Source organism: Cibotium barometz, chromosome 51 (assembly GCF_041138505.1).
Source record: "Cibotium barometz isolate CiBa-2024 chromosome 51, ASM4113850v1, whole genome shotgun sequence".
NCBI lineage: Eukaryota > Viridiplantae > Streptophyta > Polypodiopsida > Cyatheales > Cibotiaceae > Cibotium > Cibotium barometz.
Window position 1 is genome coordinate 43,524,024 of NC_141096.1, and position 16,608 is coordinate 43,540,631.

Genomic DNA, 16,608 nt, shown 5'->3' on the forward strand with positions numbered 1-16,608 from the left:
AACCAATATTATTCAACATGTTGAGAATATTTGATAGCGTTTATCCTAGGCATTCTCCATATTCGATAAGATAGTAGTTCTCATATAATTCGAGAGGATGATTGGGGTGTGTGGGCGGGGCGGGGACCTCCTGCGACGCGTGGTTAAGGTGCAGGCATAATACTAATTTCTCCTTGGGGATGCCCGTTCCTCAGTCCACAAAGGGTTACGTAAAAGAGTACACAAATTAGAGTGTGTGTTCTTAATTCGGGGATGATACTCTGGCCTTCTACAGTAAGAAATCGATTTTAAAATTACAAAATAAGTCACAACATTTTGCTTATATGCCACCTATAATTGGTGAAAGTGGTGATTTGTATTATTAGCTAAATTGAGCTCCCTCAAAGGTTTGGCCAAAGTCCCAATTTGTTGGTACAACTTTATATGATGTTATCGCTTTCCCATCACTAGTTTGAACAATAAAAGATAGGCTTTGACCCACTACTTGTCCGTTGTATTGCCAATTCTGGCCCCAATTCCTCTTCATCTCGGTCCATTTTGTGTTGGAGCTAGCTTTGATCCAGAGGGCTTGCACATCTCCCACTCCACCCACATTGGTCACCAATACCAAGTTGAAATTAGGATTCCCATTTATAGTGAAGTGTATTCCTCCTCTCCTTTCACAAATCACCCTGCAAGAGAATAGCAACATATATCATTACGCATAATTTTCAGAAGTTACTCCTTGCTAGTTATATTTCACTCGCTTGAATACGTAAGTGTGATAACCTTGAGTGTATTATAACAAATAACTGTTTGCATAATGGGAAAATTTGTTTTAAAAGTTTTTGTTTACAAAAAATCAAATGGAGCTCAAGTGGTTTTCGATGATCAAGGAAGGGTGTCCTATTCGCCTGTAGAGAAATCAAGATTTTGTCTCACGGAAAATCATGATGAAGGATAATCAACTTAAATGACACATCAATCGTGTGTGTTTGTATCTTATCTTACCTTTGGGTGGGCTATCTCCACCACCACCACCCTAGAGCTGGCCCCGACGCTAGGAGTACCTTCTACCGAGGCTCTTTATATATATTAGGAAGTTGCACAGAAAACTGAACTAATTATTATAGCTCATGAAGGCGATCAAAGTACCTCCTGAATAGAACGGGCACAATGCCGGCGGAGGAACGAGAGATCTTGAGGAATATGGGCTCCGCCAAGTCGAAATGTTGCAAGGGCGGGTTGCACCAGCCGCCGCCGTTGCTGCTGCCGGACACGGTGTAGTTTGGAGGGCATAAGTTTGTGGCAGTCACCACGATGGAGGGCTCCCCGGCCAAACACCCTGTTGGGTCATTCCAGCACTTCATCTCATAGCAAGCACCACAGCTCTTCCCATTGTCAAACAAGGAAGTGCTTACTGCCGCCGTTGCTACACCGTAGCCTTGACTGTACAGGTTGCCATATCCGCAAGCACCTCCTGCAGTTACCACACGAAACAACAAGCAATAATATAACCACAAGATCAATGAATGATTAATTTTACGTGTAAATCAAGAGTTCCTTGGCCCCTACCCATTGTCCCAGCTGCATCATGTCCTCCATAGAAGGTTGCATGGCCACTAATCCAAGGTTGGTTGATGTCATGATAATATTGTGCTGCATGAAGACCTAAGGACAACGCAACTGTTTGGAGTAAGCAGATGCCAGCTACTAGAACTGCGGTTCTGCAGCGCAAGGACTCGTTACAGTGGAAAGCCATAGCTGGCCAATATGATATTGATAAGTTCAAAGCTGCAAGTTGAGTACGAAGGAGCAGAGCAAAGCTGATTGAGAAAATGCTCAAGAGGAGGCCTTCGTTATATACTTGCAGTTGACCCACTCGAATACCAAGAGGTCACTCACAGCAGACCCTCTCACATCCAAAGATCTACTCAATAGTCGTTGAATCCGGAGTGCAGTATAAAGGGTTCATACCTTACCATTAGGAAATGTCATCTTGATATTTCACGGGCACCACACGCGATCTCATTTGGGCACTGTTACCATGTACACTCACTCGGGAGAGAGAGAGAGACTCCCTCTCTGTCCCTCTCCCTCTGATCGTCACAGTCAACTTTTGGTGTGCAGCTATAGCTAGGTACTTGCTTGCAATGTCTTGTCTACCATAACTCGATGTGTAATAGACAATGCCATGATATACATGTATAACTGTTTCTAATTCTGATCCCGTTGTTTCACTATAAGATCTAGTTACAGAAGCTCTAATAGCAAAAAGATATTTCCATCCTCAGTTTTTATTCTCTAAAACATAAAATATTTGACATATGTGTAATATTTATTGCATATTCATGGTAAGGTATCTTAGATGAATACTGTATTCAAAACATATATTCTTTTATCTATCATATTAAATATATAATATCGTACAACTCAAAACGTATTATACTTGAGAATTCTATAATAAAATCATTTGTCGGATTTGAATTTTACAATATTATACTATATTATCGTAAGAATTTATAATATATTTCGCATACACTTACAAAACAAATACTTCAAGCTCTTGAATTTGCGTACCACTATGCTGACGGAAGGAAGAAATATATCGATGAAAAATGGTTATATTCTATTAATAATAGATGCGAAAACAGTGAAAGCTTCCAAGACAGACTCAAATTGAAAATTAGACATTAACATATATATTCTGAAGGTCAACCTAACGTTAGAGACATTGTCTTCCAAATTGCCTAGAGATATCTATCATATGCAAAATGTGGTTACTGGTTTTCATCTATGTGGCAGAATTCTTTTACCGTCCATGTTAATCACACAGGAAAATAGACATGAGGGTCTTTTCAGCTTGAAAGGACCCTCATGTCATACTTGCAAGCTGCTACAAACCACGGGTGACGGTACCACCTGCAAAAAGCAAAACCGGCTCCTAACATATAATTGAACACGATGATGGCTGTAACATTCAAACCAGGTACCCTGCGATGCCAGCAATTTAAAATATTTCAGATACTGTGCAGGTAACTAGGCTACACGGCCCAAAAAAGAGAGCACAATTATCTGGACAATCAAGGTCAGTTCACTCACTATATTGCTCTAGTAGGGCGAGCTACTGCATGCTTCTCAGTTCTATCCACCATCTATCTCTCTCTCTCCGACTCCGAAGAAAAAACTCAAAATGCGGTTGTTGTTTGTCGGTGCAAGGCGAAAATTCTTCCACTATCAAATCTCTCTTCGGGGACCCTCAATATGTGTCTTCTTACAAATGGTAGCCTACGACGTACCAACCAAGGCATGAGAAGCGATGTTTGTCGTGAGGAACGGGCTTGGTGAGGAAGTCTGCCAGGTTCTCTTGAGTAGAGACGTACTGCATGGTGATGTACCCTTCTTCGACCACCTCCTTGAGTAGGTGGTATGCAATCTTCACATGCTTGAGCTTGTTGGAGACCTTGGGAGAATGGGCAAGAGAGATGGCGGATAGGTTGTCACAAAACATTGTGACGGGGGTATCTCATATGGAAGTTGGAGCTCGCGAAGAAGTTGGTGAAGCCAAACAGCTTCACGAGCGGCAAGGGAAGCGGCAATGTACTCTGCTTTGGTCTTGGAAGAAGCCACCGATAGCTGTCGCTTGGTTTGCCAAGATATGGCACCACCAGCAACAAGCAAGAAGAGGTATCCAGAGGGACTCCGCTAGTTTGTAGTCCTTTGTGGCATGGAGATAGCGTAGACAATGTTTGAGTGCTATCCCATAGGCCTTGTGAGGTTGATGGAGAGCTCGAGAGAGAATGTGGCCAGAATAGTAAACATCCCACCAAGTATAAGTGATGCAATATCTAATATGCCCAAGAAGATGATCATAGGGAAAGTCGTGTAGGATACTCCTATCAAGATGAGTGTATGGAAGATCTTCAGGTGCGTTTGTGACCATAGGAGTGGGGGCAAAAGATCACTGGGACATGTGAGCATTAGCAAGAATTTCCTCAATATACTTCTCTTGAGAGAGTGAAATGAAGCTACCATGAGGATCATGATTTACTTGAATGCCAAGAAAGTAAGAAATGGGACCATTATCAGTTATAGGAAACTCTCTCCTAAACATTTTTTTGGATAAAATCAGGATATGCTTATTAGATGCAAGAATGGGAATGTCGTCAACATAAAGTCCAATGATAGCCCACCCATGATGATTGTGCAAAACATAAAGGTTATGATCAGTGAGTAATCTGCGCCATCCCCAAGAGGTAAGGGCATCATGCATTCGGCGGTACCATTGTCGAGGGGTCTGCTTCAAGCTATATATGGGGTGTTGAAGCTTGCAAACAAATTCGGGATGAGAGTGAGATAGAAAATAAGGGGGCTGATGCATATAAATGCCCTCACCAAGCTTACCATGAAGAAATGCAGTTTTGATGTCTATGTGATAAAGACGAAGATTAAAATGAACGACAATGGCAATGATCAAATGAAAGGATACCATACTCTAGACAGGTGAGAAAGTGTCGGTGTAGTCAACACCATGCTGCTGAGTGAAGCCACGAGCAACAAGTCTTGCCTTAAATCGATACAGACTCCCATCAACCTTGTGTTTTTTCTTGAGGAGCCATTTACACCCAATGATATTGCGATGAGGTGGTGGCGGTACAAGAATCCACCTGCCTTGCTCCGTGAGCGCCTCCATTTGTTGTGTCATGGCATTGATCCATTCCGCAGAGTGAGTACTAACAAGTGCCTGATCAAGGGTAGGACTTTGAGGATCGTCAACGAGATCCAGAGGATGTGAATCCACACCTTCAGCTTGTAGGAGAGCCGAGAAGCACGTGGAGTTGTAGATGTCAGCAAGACTACGGGTACGGCCTTGAGGTGGGGATTCACCATCATCAAGGAGGCTATTGGAGATGGTGTGATCAGAAGAAGGCAAAGGAGTAGTGTTAGAACCAAGGGCGGGTGAGGCTGAGGGAGATATGGATGAAGAGAGGTAGATTGGCTGGTCAATAGTGAAGCCGGGGGGAAGAGAGACAGTGGATGGGAGCTATGCATGATTGGAGAGGGAGGTATGAAGAGAGAAGTGGGACGGAGAGTTGGCTGAGGTAGCCATTGTAGAAGGGACCGAGGCAAGATGACGGAGAGAACACGAGCGCAGGGAATGGGAGGAGCACACAGGAGATAGAGCCGAAGGAGAGGCAGTATGCGCAAAGAGCACAGGGGTTCTAGAAATAGATGGTGGAGGACAGTTCTGCGCTGGAGTTGGTGAAGATGATTGTCGGCCATGCAGGGCGAAGGAAGGAGAGCATGATTGTAGGTGTGACAGTGGAGATGAGGGGTGACCACGCAAAGCTGAGGAGGTGCATGTCGTAGGTGAGGAATGGCAGGCATGCAGAGACGAGGGACTGCATATGGAAGGCGACGGAGTGAAGTGCGAGCTCGAGTGAGAAGGGGGTGTGGAGGTAGAGCCAGGCGACGGGCAGGTGTAGACAGGTAGTATGGCAGTGGAGTGAGCATGGCAGCCAGTGAGCAAGTTGCCATGCAGATCAATGTGGTAAGTAGGGGAGTCCGTAGGAGCTACCAAAACATAAAGGGACGGTGAACTGGGAGTGGAAGTTGGAGAGGCAATATTGAAAAGGCTCTAATGCAAGAAGGTCATGCAGTGGCCTATGAATCCAGAAAACTCAGAACACATGAGATTGGGATCCGTTGGTGAAGGGTGATGCGCCAAGTGGGGCTGTATATGAGAAAGCCACTGAGCCAACCTAGGCGGTGTGGGGAATAGGGGTGGAAGATGTGCTGGGGCGCTTTGCTTAGCGTACGGAGAAGGTGAACCACACGAGGGGGAAGGCACCGGATGGGGAGGTACCGAGCGGCGAGGTGATGGAAAAATTGGTTGGCGAAGTGTGGACGGGGAGGAAGTGGATACCCAGTTGGTGAGAGCACTTTCGTTTAAAATGACGGATAGACTAAAGGAGAAGTGACGGCTCTTGGGATGATGTATGCGGTATGCCTTGTGAACAAACTGATCACCATAACCCACAAAAATTACTTTGGAAGCCTTAGCAGCGAACTTGGCTTGAGGACTAGTGTTCTGCGGATATGCAGGTGCTCGAAAAATTTGAAGATGAGCGAGATTTGGAGGATGACCATACTAAAGAGAGTATGGGATGCTCCCATGTAGTGTCAAGGTAGCGCATCGATTTTGGAGATAGAACGTGGTGACGGTAGCCTCCTCCTAATAAGCATGAGACAAACGTGCCACAGCAAGCATAGAGCGAGCAGCTTCCACAAGGGTCCGATTCTTTCTTTCTACCACCCCATTTTGTTGTGGATGATCCGGAATAGTGAACTCATGGCGGATGCCATGTGTAAGGCAATGCTCCTTGAAAGCACTGGAAATGTATTCTCCACCATTGTCGCACCTTAATATCTTTATCTTTCTGTCACGCTGGTTCTCCACAGGTACTCTTGAAAAGATGTAAATTTGATGAATGTAGATGATTTTTCAAAGAGTCACAAAACAAACATATGTGTACCTTGTAAAATCATCAATGAATAAAAGCATGTATTTATTGCCTATGAGAGAGGTGGTTTGCATAGGACCACACAAATCCATGTGAATCAATGCAAGAGGCTCAAAAGTCCGTGAAGTTGATTTTGGGAAAGGAAAAGGTTTGGCTTTGCTAACAACACATCCTTCACAAAAGCTAATGGGCGTGATTTCTTTGGGAAGCCCAAGGACAAGCTGCTAATGCTTCATTTGGTGAAGCACATGTGCTGAAATGTGGCCAAGCCGATAATGCCACAATAGTGTTTCTTCTTCTGCAGGGGTGTTGATGGTTGTAGAGAGGGCTTTTGCTGATGAGGATGTAGTGCCTAGAGGGTAAAGCTTACCATATTTGGGGCACACCAAAGTAATCTTCTTGCCATGAGTATCTAGGCTTGAATATGATAGCCATCTTTGAGAAATTTGAACTCGAGACCTTGATCGGCAAGCTTACTGATAGAAATAAGGTTCTTCTTTAGGCGTGGGACATAATAAACCTTCTTGACCAAGGTAGTTTCATTAGGGAGTGTGAGGAAACCTTCACCATGGCCGTTACCTTGCTGTAAGCTATCATCTCCTAGAGAAACATCTAAGGGTTTGTGGAGAGGAGTGAAATTAGATAGCCAAGAGAGATTGAAGGTCATATGGTGAGTTGCACCAATATCTAAGTACCGGATAGTAGAAGAAGGAGTATTTTAAGAGATACTAGTGGCAAATAACTGAAGAGGGTAATCATGAGAGATTGAAGGTCATATGGTGAGTTGCACCAATATCTAAGTACCAGATAGTAGAAGAAGGAGTATTTTAAGAGTTACTAGTGGCAAATAACTGAAGAGGGTAATCATGAGAAGTAAGAGGATTATAGAAAGTAGGAGAAGTAGGATTATAAAAAGTAGGAGAAGTAGTTTGATTACCTACTTGAACCTCAGTGAAATGAGAAGTAAGAGGATTATAGAAAGTAGGAGAAGTAGGATTATAAAAAGGAGGAGAAGTAGTTTGATTACCTACTTGAACCTCAGTGAAATGAGCTATAGCAAATGGCCTTTTGTGATTGTTGTGGGAGAGAGCCCTTTGCTTGGTGCGACACTCCTTTTCTTCATGCCCATGGCGGTGGCAGTATGTGCATTGCACATTGGTGTAAGGGGTATTGCGAGCATGAGCATGTTTGTGAGGTCCCCCCTTAGGATTGAAGTGATGATGCCACTGGTACAGTGGTGAAAACCACTTTTGTGATGACCCTGCTTGTGAGCATTGAGAGAAGTGCCTAAAGCCATTGTTTTGGTGGTGGAGTGGGATGTTTGATCCCGTAAGGCCTCCTCTTGTTGAATTTTGGCCACCAAGTTTTGGAGCTTGAGCTCCATTATTAAAGCATGGGTTGTGATGTATGCTCTCCATGTTGATGGGTAAGGCTGCAAGCAAGAATATTGATTGGAGAGAAGGGTTTCATCTAGAAGACCCTGCCAAGAATCTAGGAACTTGGCTATTGCTTGATCGTCTTGCATGTTCAAATTGACAAGCCTTTTCACAAGAGACACTTGAAAGATCAAGCTAGTGTATAGATAACAATCTTTGAAGAATTGCCATATTTCATGTGAAGATTTTAGGCTTCTCACCATTTGTACTTGTCGATCTCCACAGTGAAGGATGATCTCCATCTGCGCCGTGATATCTTGTTGTTTCCATAGCTTGAGAGCTTCAATTTGTTCTTCATTGGGTTTACCATGACCCTTGACATATTTCCATAGTTGTAGTTGTTTGAGATATAGCTTCATTCGTAGCTTCCATATGAGGTAGTTGTTGTCATTGAGCTTGTCAATGGAGAACAACCTTGGCTTGGTTGTTGCAAGATTAGGGTGTCCAGTTTATACTAGACTGGGACAATGCTTGGGACCAAGGTACTTCAAATGAGATCAAGCAACTAATAGAAAATACACATGCACTCAAATTAATCCAATATAACTTGAATTTGTCTAATTAATCAAAAATATGATGAAATGATAAAAAAATAATCTTTTGTTACTTAGAGTGATCCATTTTTTTTCATAGATGCACCATTACAAGTACACTAGTCCCTATAGGTTTTAGATGATTCACATCAAAAATGTAATTTTACTAATTAGATTATTAATATTTACAGGCCTTCTGATAGCCTGGAAATTTCGGAAAAGAGATCATTAAAAATCCAACCATTGGATTTGTAATTTTTACTAACCACCACATTCTACTAATTTCTCACTATCTACGACTCTTTTAATCTACAAGATTGAGCATTTTAAGTGGTATATTATAACACTTTAAAGAACTTGAAATATTTAAATAAAATAGACAAATAGCTTAAAATTTTCTCAAAAAATCAAGTTAAGCTCTATATTATGTGAATAGCTAAGGTCCAAAGTGGAAATTTTATATGAGCTTATATGCAAAAGATTTTAGCATTTTATGGAATCACTCTAAATTCGGGACAGCATTGAGACTTTGCACCTAAGGAAATAAGGACTTTTGACTGTGTAATGCTTAATCACATTATGCAACTATATTCCTAATTTTTGCATGTGATGTTCCAACAAAAGAACTTGAAAGGAAATTCCTTCGATAGCTAGGAGAGATTAGCCATCAAAGATAAACAAATGACCCTTATCCTGCAACCACCCTGCAGAGCGGAAGAAGAGACTACCTCCATAACCTCTAGTTGAAGGAGAAAGAGCTTAGAACAAGAAGGTAGTGAAGTTTGAAGCTAAGAAAGTAAGACTTCAAGATGTAGAAAGCTTATGGAAAGGCTATGGAGTTCTTAAAGCTCTTATACCATGTGAGAACTTCACATAGAGTAGAGAATGGTGAGGAGAATGAGATGAGAAGAGAGAGGAAGAGAGAGAGAGAAGGATAAAAGAAGGAGAGAGACTAGAAAGCAATCACTTGATGTATTTCAATCATATCAAATGTTTACAATGGATTGGCACTTTATACAGGATTAGGACACTATATATGGAAGTGGCCGTTAACAAGTGACTGTTGCAATCTAGATTGAAAATAGAAATATGCTTCCTAGAATATTTCCTAAATTCGTGAATGGAATAAAGGGTAATTCAAATGGACACCTTGCATATTAATTGCTACTAACACAATTGATTATGGAGTCTATCTCCAACAAGAGCGATCAGGTCTCAACGTGTATATTATACGTTGGCATGCTGCTCCTCAATCTAATGGGGTACGGACGTCGTCACACTAGTCCTCTCACATGTTGCCCACATCCTCGACTCGTCGGCCACAAGCTTGCTACGTCAACAGCGTAATTAACTTGTAGCTCACCAACAAGTGGTCCTCTGATCATTATTCTATGAGTAACCGGTTGTCTATAGATCTTTTCCACACCATCCCACCATCATCATGCATGTGGTCTCACACTCACCTATTCGATGGCATCGTCCACTAATTGTCACCATCCTCTCTCTACAAGCAGCTGATTTCTTTGCTGACAACCCGTAATCTTATTACAGCTTGCTTGCAAAGCTCGAGCACATTAGATGAGCAATGCCGTGGACGTCATCCTTAGCTGTCAACAACCCGGCTGGATAGAATCTACCTTTATAAACAACCATGAGATGACAATAATATTATTTGTGTAAGCTCTCTCCTCTAGCTTGGCATAAGCTCTCTCCTCTAGCTTGGAAGAATAAGCGCATTGACTACCATGAACAAAGAAGCTCATGGATTGCTTTTGTGCCATAGCTTCTTTGTTCAAACTTCAAATCCATGGGTTGAAGCAACTTTGTGATTAAATCGATGCAAAAGTGCCAAAATCTAATTAATCAATATGCGCCAAAACTCATCATTTCAACACCCAATTTGATTACAATGTACATTATATATATTTTGGACTCTTTAATGTTCTCTAATCACCTCAACTAGCACAAGTTGGTGCGCGGGCCCCCCATATGCGCTTTGTGAAAAGCATGAGCCATACAACATGCATCCCTAGAATTTGCTTGTACAAATGTATACACTTGAGTTCTTGTGTGATGAGCCTTCCACTAGTATGCCATGCAAAAGGTAGACAAACTGGATGTGAGGACTAGTTTTTCAAAATGAAGCAATTCCAATGCTTGTGGAGTGCTTTTGTGGCCTTCATCACTAACACTTTAGAATTTTAAAATGAAAACTTTGCCTTGCTTGCGAGGTGTATTTATAGACTTCACGCACAATTATCTTTGTTAAGATTCAATTGTAACCACCACCCTCTTATTATGCTTGTGCAAAAGTACTTAAGCCTTTATTTTCTATTCAATGTGTGGAGCGATTATGTGCTTGTGTTGTTCTAAACAATGGACATGATTTCCCTAGAACATTTGGGCTTAAATAATTGTAGAGATTTGTAGTCTCTCATGGTATCAAAGGTACAATTGCCAAAACACTTCTAACATTTCAGAAGCTTCCAAATTTTTATTTTGACGTTTTTTTGGAGCCCTATGTGTGAGTGAATGCTCTTGGGAAACCGTATTAGGGAAAGTATGTGTTTTTTACCCTCCACAATCTAGATGTTGTATTGTAAGGAATGTGATAACGAGGACTGCACCTTAATTTATAAAGGAAGGAGTTCTTATATATATATATTCTTTTCCCAAAAAAAGGAACAAAGGTGTACCTTGTGTAAATATTGGATTCACTGGTCTTTTATAACTTGTCTTCAATTCAATTCAACTACATGGTAATCCCATACTTTTGGAATTTAGTAAAATGTCCCTTTGGAAATCTCTATAGTTTTTTAAGATGATGATTTAGCATGGAATACATTGAATATTAAAAGAGCCTCATGGCATATAGATATGTGTTTTCATAAGGAGTTTTTGAAAAATGCAAGTTAATTTTTTTTAGAAAAAGCCAAAAGGTATGAGCCTATTGTATTATTGTTTTTCCAACAAAAGACACTCTAAACTTTTGGAATCAAATGTTTGGCTTAAAACTTTTTATGATTGTTATGCCTCATTTTGAAGACATTGTTTTAGCAAGTTTGATAGGAACATGATTCTTATTTAAAGTTCTTACCATATTATGTAGATTTATGCTAACCAACAAACACACTCAAGTACATTCATGTCGTTCTTAACTTATTTGGATTTCCATCTTTCCTCAGTTATACCCAAGGGTTCTACAGTCCTCTGATATGCCATTCTTAAGTTGTACAGTAGTGCTGCTAGCCAAATTGAAGGCAATTTTCTAGCTCCATGACAAGGCTAATGTTAATGGTTACTAAATATCTTGCTAATGAATAATTTAAATTAAAAATGATAAAAAATGCTAAAATGCTCTAGTAATAATAACATTTTAAATCTAAAGAAAATATACTTTAATATTTTATAGTATTTTTATTTTATCACTAATTTATAAATTGATAATTCAATTTATTGGTGAATAAACTAATGAAATATGATCACTAATTTGATCACTTTTTTAAACTAATACTTGATCACTAATATATATTTTATAGTACGTTTATTTGATCACTAATTTATAAACTGATAATTCAATTTATTGGTGAATAAACTAATGAAATATGTTTTAAATAAACAAACTAAGTAAATAGTGACCAACTAAAAAGATTATAATAAATATTTTTTATTAAACAATATTTAGTTACCATATAAGTATGAGTCTCTATGTTCATATTCTTATTTTTATTATAAAGTAATCTATATAAGAGAACTCCTATTTATACAAAAATAAACGAAAGAAATGATGTGACTACTACTTTCACACAAGGAGTGTTGCCTCTCTCCCATGGGCATAGCTGATGTGAATAATCTTCCTATGGATATACACATGATAGCTATCTCTCTTGTGCATAGAATAGGGTGGGGGGGAGCAAAGAACTAGTGAGGGTGGGGGGAGCAAAGAACTAGTGAGGGTGTGCATGTCCTCAGCCTTGAGTTCATTTCCAATGTTCTTTAGCTTCCCATGGAGGGTGCTGTTGATATTGATCATACCTTGGAAGAAGCCCATAGATATGTTTTTCTATCCCAAAGGGAATAAAAAGGAACACAAGATTATGAGTCACAACGATGATCATGTGACAAGATTGTGTGACAAGATTACATTTTTGGTTCCCCACACTAAGGTACTCATGCTCACAATAATCAACTTACATTCCAAGAGAACAATGGGGATCTACTTATATTCAAAAGGGGGCAAGCCAGTGTCTTGGGTGACACTACTCTATAATTAGCTTAAGGCAAAGCTAAAGAATCCCATCTTGGAAAAGATGAAGATAGTTCCCTACCTCCATGATATGCTTCATCCCATCATCTGTCTGCTCAATACCCTTAGTTACGTGTTGGAGGACAATGACCTATAAATAAATTACAAAAATAAGAATTAACATGACATAGTATAAAATTTGCACATAACACAAGATTGGGTAAATTTTCCCCCACACAAGAGAGCCCACACTCCTCGTGGTGTATTTTAATCATATGACTTAAAATAACTTGTGGGGCTCAAAACAATTTTCACTGTTACAAAAATGTCAACTTCAACAAAAATAGCTTGCTTTGTTGAATGTGTAAGCCAAACTACTCAAAAATAGGTATAAACCTCAAACCATATAAGTGTGTACATCTGTTATAAAATTAAATATGCATGAGGGATCTTTCACATGTCCCAATAAATATATCCAAAATAATAAATATGAATGCTACCAAAATGGAATAAATGGAACGCATTGCACAAAATCAAATAATAATCTGTCAATACCCAAACTTGAGTGTCTCAAAATCTTCTTGGCTACCACCACCAACTTGCCTCCATTATATCCAACCCAAGGATCTATACTTACATCAACTATTCGAATCAACTAATAAATTAATTGATTAAAAATATAAATACCATATGAAACTTAATAAATCAAGACGATGCAACCCATACTCTCACGTGTGTATGGAATCACCCACATATATGTAAATTAAGCTACGATTTCCCAGATTTAGAAAGGCATCCCAATCTAAGCCCATCTAAGAGAACTCTCATAAGAATACGTGGGCAAAATTCACATATATGGAGATTTCCCGTCTAAGAGAAATCATAAATTAAATTCATGGAATTTGATTTTGTGACAACTGAGGATAGTTTCTTCTTATCCCTAGGCATCCCAATATTTGTTTTTAAATGTCTTGTTTGTTAAAAAGTTAAGTGACATCATGGAAAATAGCATGGCTTACTCATGCTATTGCCTATTCCTAATGGGCCTTGGAAAGAAATTTATATGGATTCTATTACTAGTTTGCCTAGGAGTTCTACATGAAATGATATGGTTTCAACCATTGTTGATAGATTTAGTAAGTAAGAATATTTTATTACATGCAAAACAACTTTGTCTGCTTCACACATTACACATCTTTTCATTAAGCATGTTTTTACACATCATGGTTTGCCTAAAGTAATTTTATCTGATTGCCAAATTTTGTAATCATAATCTGCCAAATATGCAAATAGACTATTCTTAGTCAAATTTGAATCATTCTATCATACAACACAAAGGTTAAGAACAAAATAGACATCTAGTCTCTTACAAGTTTTTTTTTTTTCATTTTAGAGCTAGTAAGCTAAGATAAAAACATTATATATAGTTCAATAGGGCTAAGTTTATTGTACTATTCCATATGTACATTGTATAAGACATTAAATTTAATATGCAAATAGTATGCATGGATGGTAGATACTTCATCAAAATATATTTTTGACCATGTGGCAAAAAAATCTCAAAAAGTAATATTATATGACTATTGAATTAAGATACAACAATGTATATAGTTGCAATGAACATTTTAGAATATTTTTCCATACACACATGCTACAATATTCCACATTGATGTGCATGTAGGACATGCATGTTGAGCATACTTAGAAAAACATATTTCAAGAGAAAAAATATTAGATCATGTGGCCTTATATCAATAGACACCACATTGACACCTTTGATAATACAAGTCATACCAATGTTTCAATCAAAGCACTGCAATTGAAATTGAAAAACTCAATGTAGTTGTATGACACAAAACATTTTCTTCTAATATATTTGACCACATGGCAAAATATTGAAGGACACAAAACTTTAGAGAAAACCAATACCAACATTTGGATCAAAGTAATGTAATAGCAATTGATTGAAGCATTCTAGCTATACCATACAAGAAAATATTTCTTCCAACATTATCATGTACTTCATACTTGTATTTTAATATAGAAGCACAAACTTTTTGCAACCAATTTTAGGTACAATATGATGAAAATATTTCTAGAAATAAGGACTCTTAAACAATAAACACAAAACTCAGAGAAATAGGCTTGTAAGGCTTGCTTTAGATAGCACCACAAAATGAGAAAATATGTAGGAAATGTTATGTCATAAAATCATCCTCCAAAACACAAGTTCAACCTTACACCATAGTGTTCTCATTGACAAAAGTTAGAGATAGAGAGGTTCAAACACCTGAAGTAGCCTTCAACCTCTCTTTCATAATAATATTTGCTATGTCTTGGCTTGATTCATCCACACCCTCCGGCGGTAGGTCAAGAGCTAGAGCACCAATGGGAGGAACCTCTTGAGCACTTGTAGGTGGGTTGGCGCTCTCATGGGCTCTCCAACATGCCGCTTCAATCTCTCTTTGCTCTTGACTATTGCACACCACTGCAATAGTCTTCATGTGATGTTCCACTGCGAGCGTTGATGCAACACCACATGAGAATATATCACATACAACCTCATGTGCATCATTGAATGCCTTGATTGTAGCCTTGATGACCTTCTTTTTCTTTCTAAATATGGCCTTTGCAATAGTTTGTTCTTCTTCAAGCTCTCCATCCTTTCCTTCTTTGTCAATGGCTTCAATGGATTCATTATCCAAAATGCATGGCTTGTTGGAATTTCCAACATATTGATCTAGATTGATGAAGCTTTTCTCCATGGTCACAAGTGTCAACACAACAAATGAATCCATGGCCCCAAAAGCAAGACTCTTGGCCATTGGTAGGAAGTCAACACTTCCAACTTGCATATGGTACTTGCATGAAAGATTCTCAAGGGCCTCCTCCATAGCTGCCATTTGTTTGCGGTTGAGAAATGACAACAAAATGAATTGTTTAGGCTCACATGTCATTTTTAACAATGTGAATACCACCTTTCCAAACATGATAGAATCCCATGTCATGCCCCCAACTCCATGTGCCGCTTCTAGGACAACCACATCAATGGTAATAGGATCTTTATACACATTGTATATAAGATCGAATGCCTCAAGGTTGCACCCCACAATATATACTTGCCAAGGTAAGCTAGTAGAAGAATGAAGAGGATCTTGCTTCTTCACAATAAGAAAGTTCACAATGTCTTTTGCACCATTTGGCAATGGTCCTGCATCAGCCCCACGTGTGAGCTTTTTTGACACCCAATCACTGCAAACACCTAAAATCTTTGTGTATACATCGTTGGTGATGTCGTATTCAGCAACAAGATCTTCCCAGCTCTTCATCATACTATTGCTAGCATGAGTTGAGGCATTGAAGAGAGAAACTAGCTCCTCATGGAGCACCCTATCTTGCTTGATTTGCTTTGCCCTTGTCTCCATGTCAACAACATCCTCTTTGTCCCATTTGTTTCTAAGAAAGATGATGTGTCCATCATTAACTTCCTTTTGTAATGTGAGGATGTCCCCATCCTTTAGACCCATAAGGCAACGAAAAGTTGTGGGAGAAGGCTGCCTTCCCTTCTTTGTGGTGGTATCCTCTTGACATGAAAGCTCCCCCTTTGAGTATCTCTTTATGATGGTAATCCAACCATCAAATATCTCTTGTGTGCTCACTATCATATACAATCACGTGATGCACACTTTTCTCCAATGTATTCTATAAATCTCTATCAAAAATAAAAATATGAAATGAGAAAGAAAACACCAAATGCATCTTGAATAAGACAAGCTAAGGTTGTACATCATTACCTCCCATGGTACTCTTTGAGGACTACCCTTTGGAAGCCCTTGTTGAGGTTTTCGTGGAGACCCAAATGCTATCCATTGATCCCTTACTTGTTGAAG

At 39.3% G+C, this 16,608-nt stretch overlaps 2 protein-coding genes across 2 annotated transcripts; both read right to left on the minus strand.

The window, feature by feature from the left end:
* Nucleotides 1–336: 336 nt before the first annotated feature.
* LOC147609663 (expansin-A9-like) lies at nt 337–1,810 on the minus strand. Its single transcript, XM_086787556.1, has 3 exons — nt 1,555–1,810; nt 1,135–1,459; nt 337–671 (listed from the first exon to the last, which is right to left on the minus strand). The coding sequence occupies exons 1-3, from the start codon at nt 1,739–1,741 to the stop codon at nt 362–364; spliced, it is 822 nt and encodes a 273-aa protein (XP_086643682.1). The 5' UTR covers nt 1,742–1,810; the 3' UTR covers nt 337–361.
* A 13,190-nt stretch (nt 1,811–15,000) lies between these two features.
* Nucleotides 15,001–16,245, minus strand: LOC147609664 (uncharacterized). Its single transcript, XM_086787992.1, has 2 exons — nt 15,581–16,245; nt 15,001–15,334 (listed from the first exon to the last, which is right to left on the minus strand). Exons 1-2 carry the CDS (start codon nt 16,243–16,245, stop codon nt 15,001–15,003), a joined length of 999 nt encoding a protein of 332 aa, XP_086644118.1.
* Between the last annotated feature and the right edge of the window lie 363 nt (nt 16,246–16,608).

Coding starts and splice junctions, on each gene's coding strand:
- LOC147609663 (XM_086787556.1), bottom strand. CDS start 1,741: ATGGCTTTCCACTGTAACGAGTCCTTGCGCTGCAGAACCGCAGTTCTA. Junction 1,460..1,554: donor TGATGCAGCTGGGACAATGG/GTAGGGGCCAAG, acceptor TGGTAACTGCAG/GAGGTGCTTGCGGATATGGC. Junction 672..1,134: donor GTGCCCGTTCTATTCAGGAG/GTACTTTGATCG, acceptor ATTCTCTTGCAG/GGTGATTTGTGAAAGGAGAG.
- LOC147609664 (XM_086787992.1), bottom strand. CDS start 16,245: ATGGGTCTAAAGGATGGGGACATCCTCACATTACAAAAGGAAGTTAAT. Junction 15,335..15,580: donor CTTGAGAATCTTTCATGCAA/GTACCATATGCA, acceptor GGCCATATTTAG/AAAGAAAAAGAAGGTCATCA.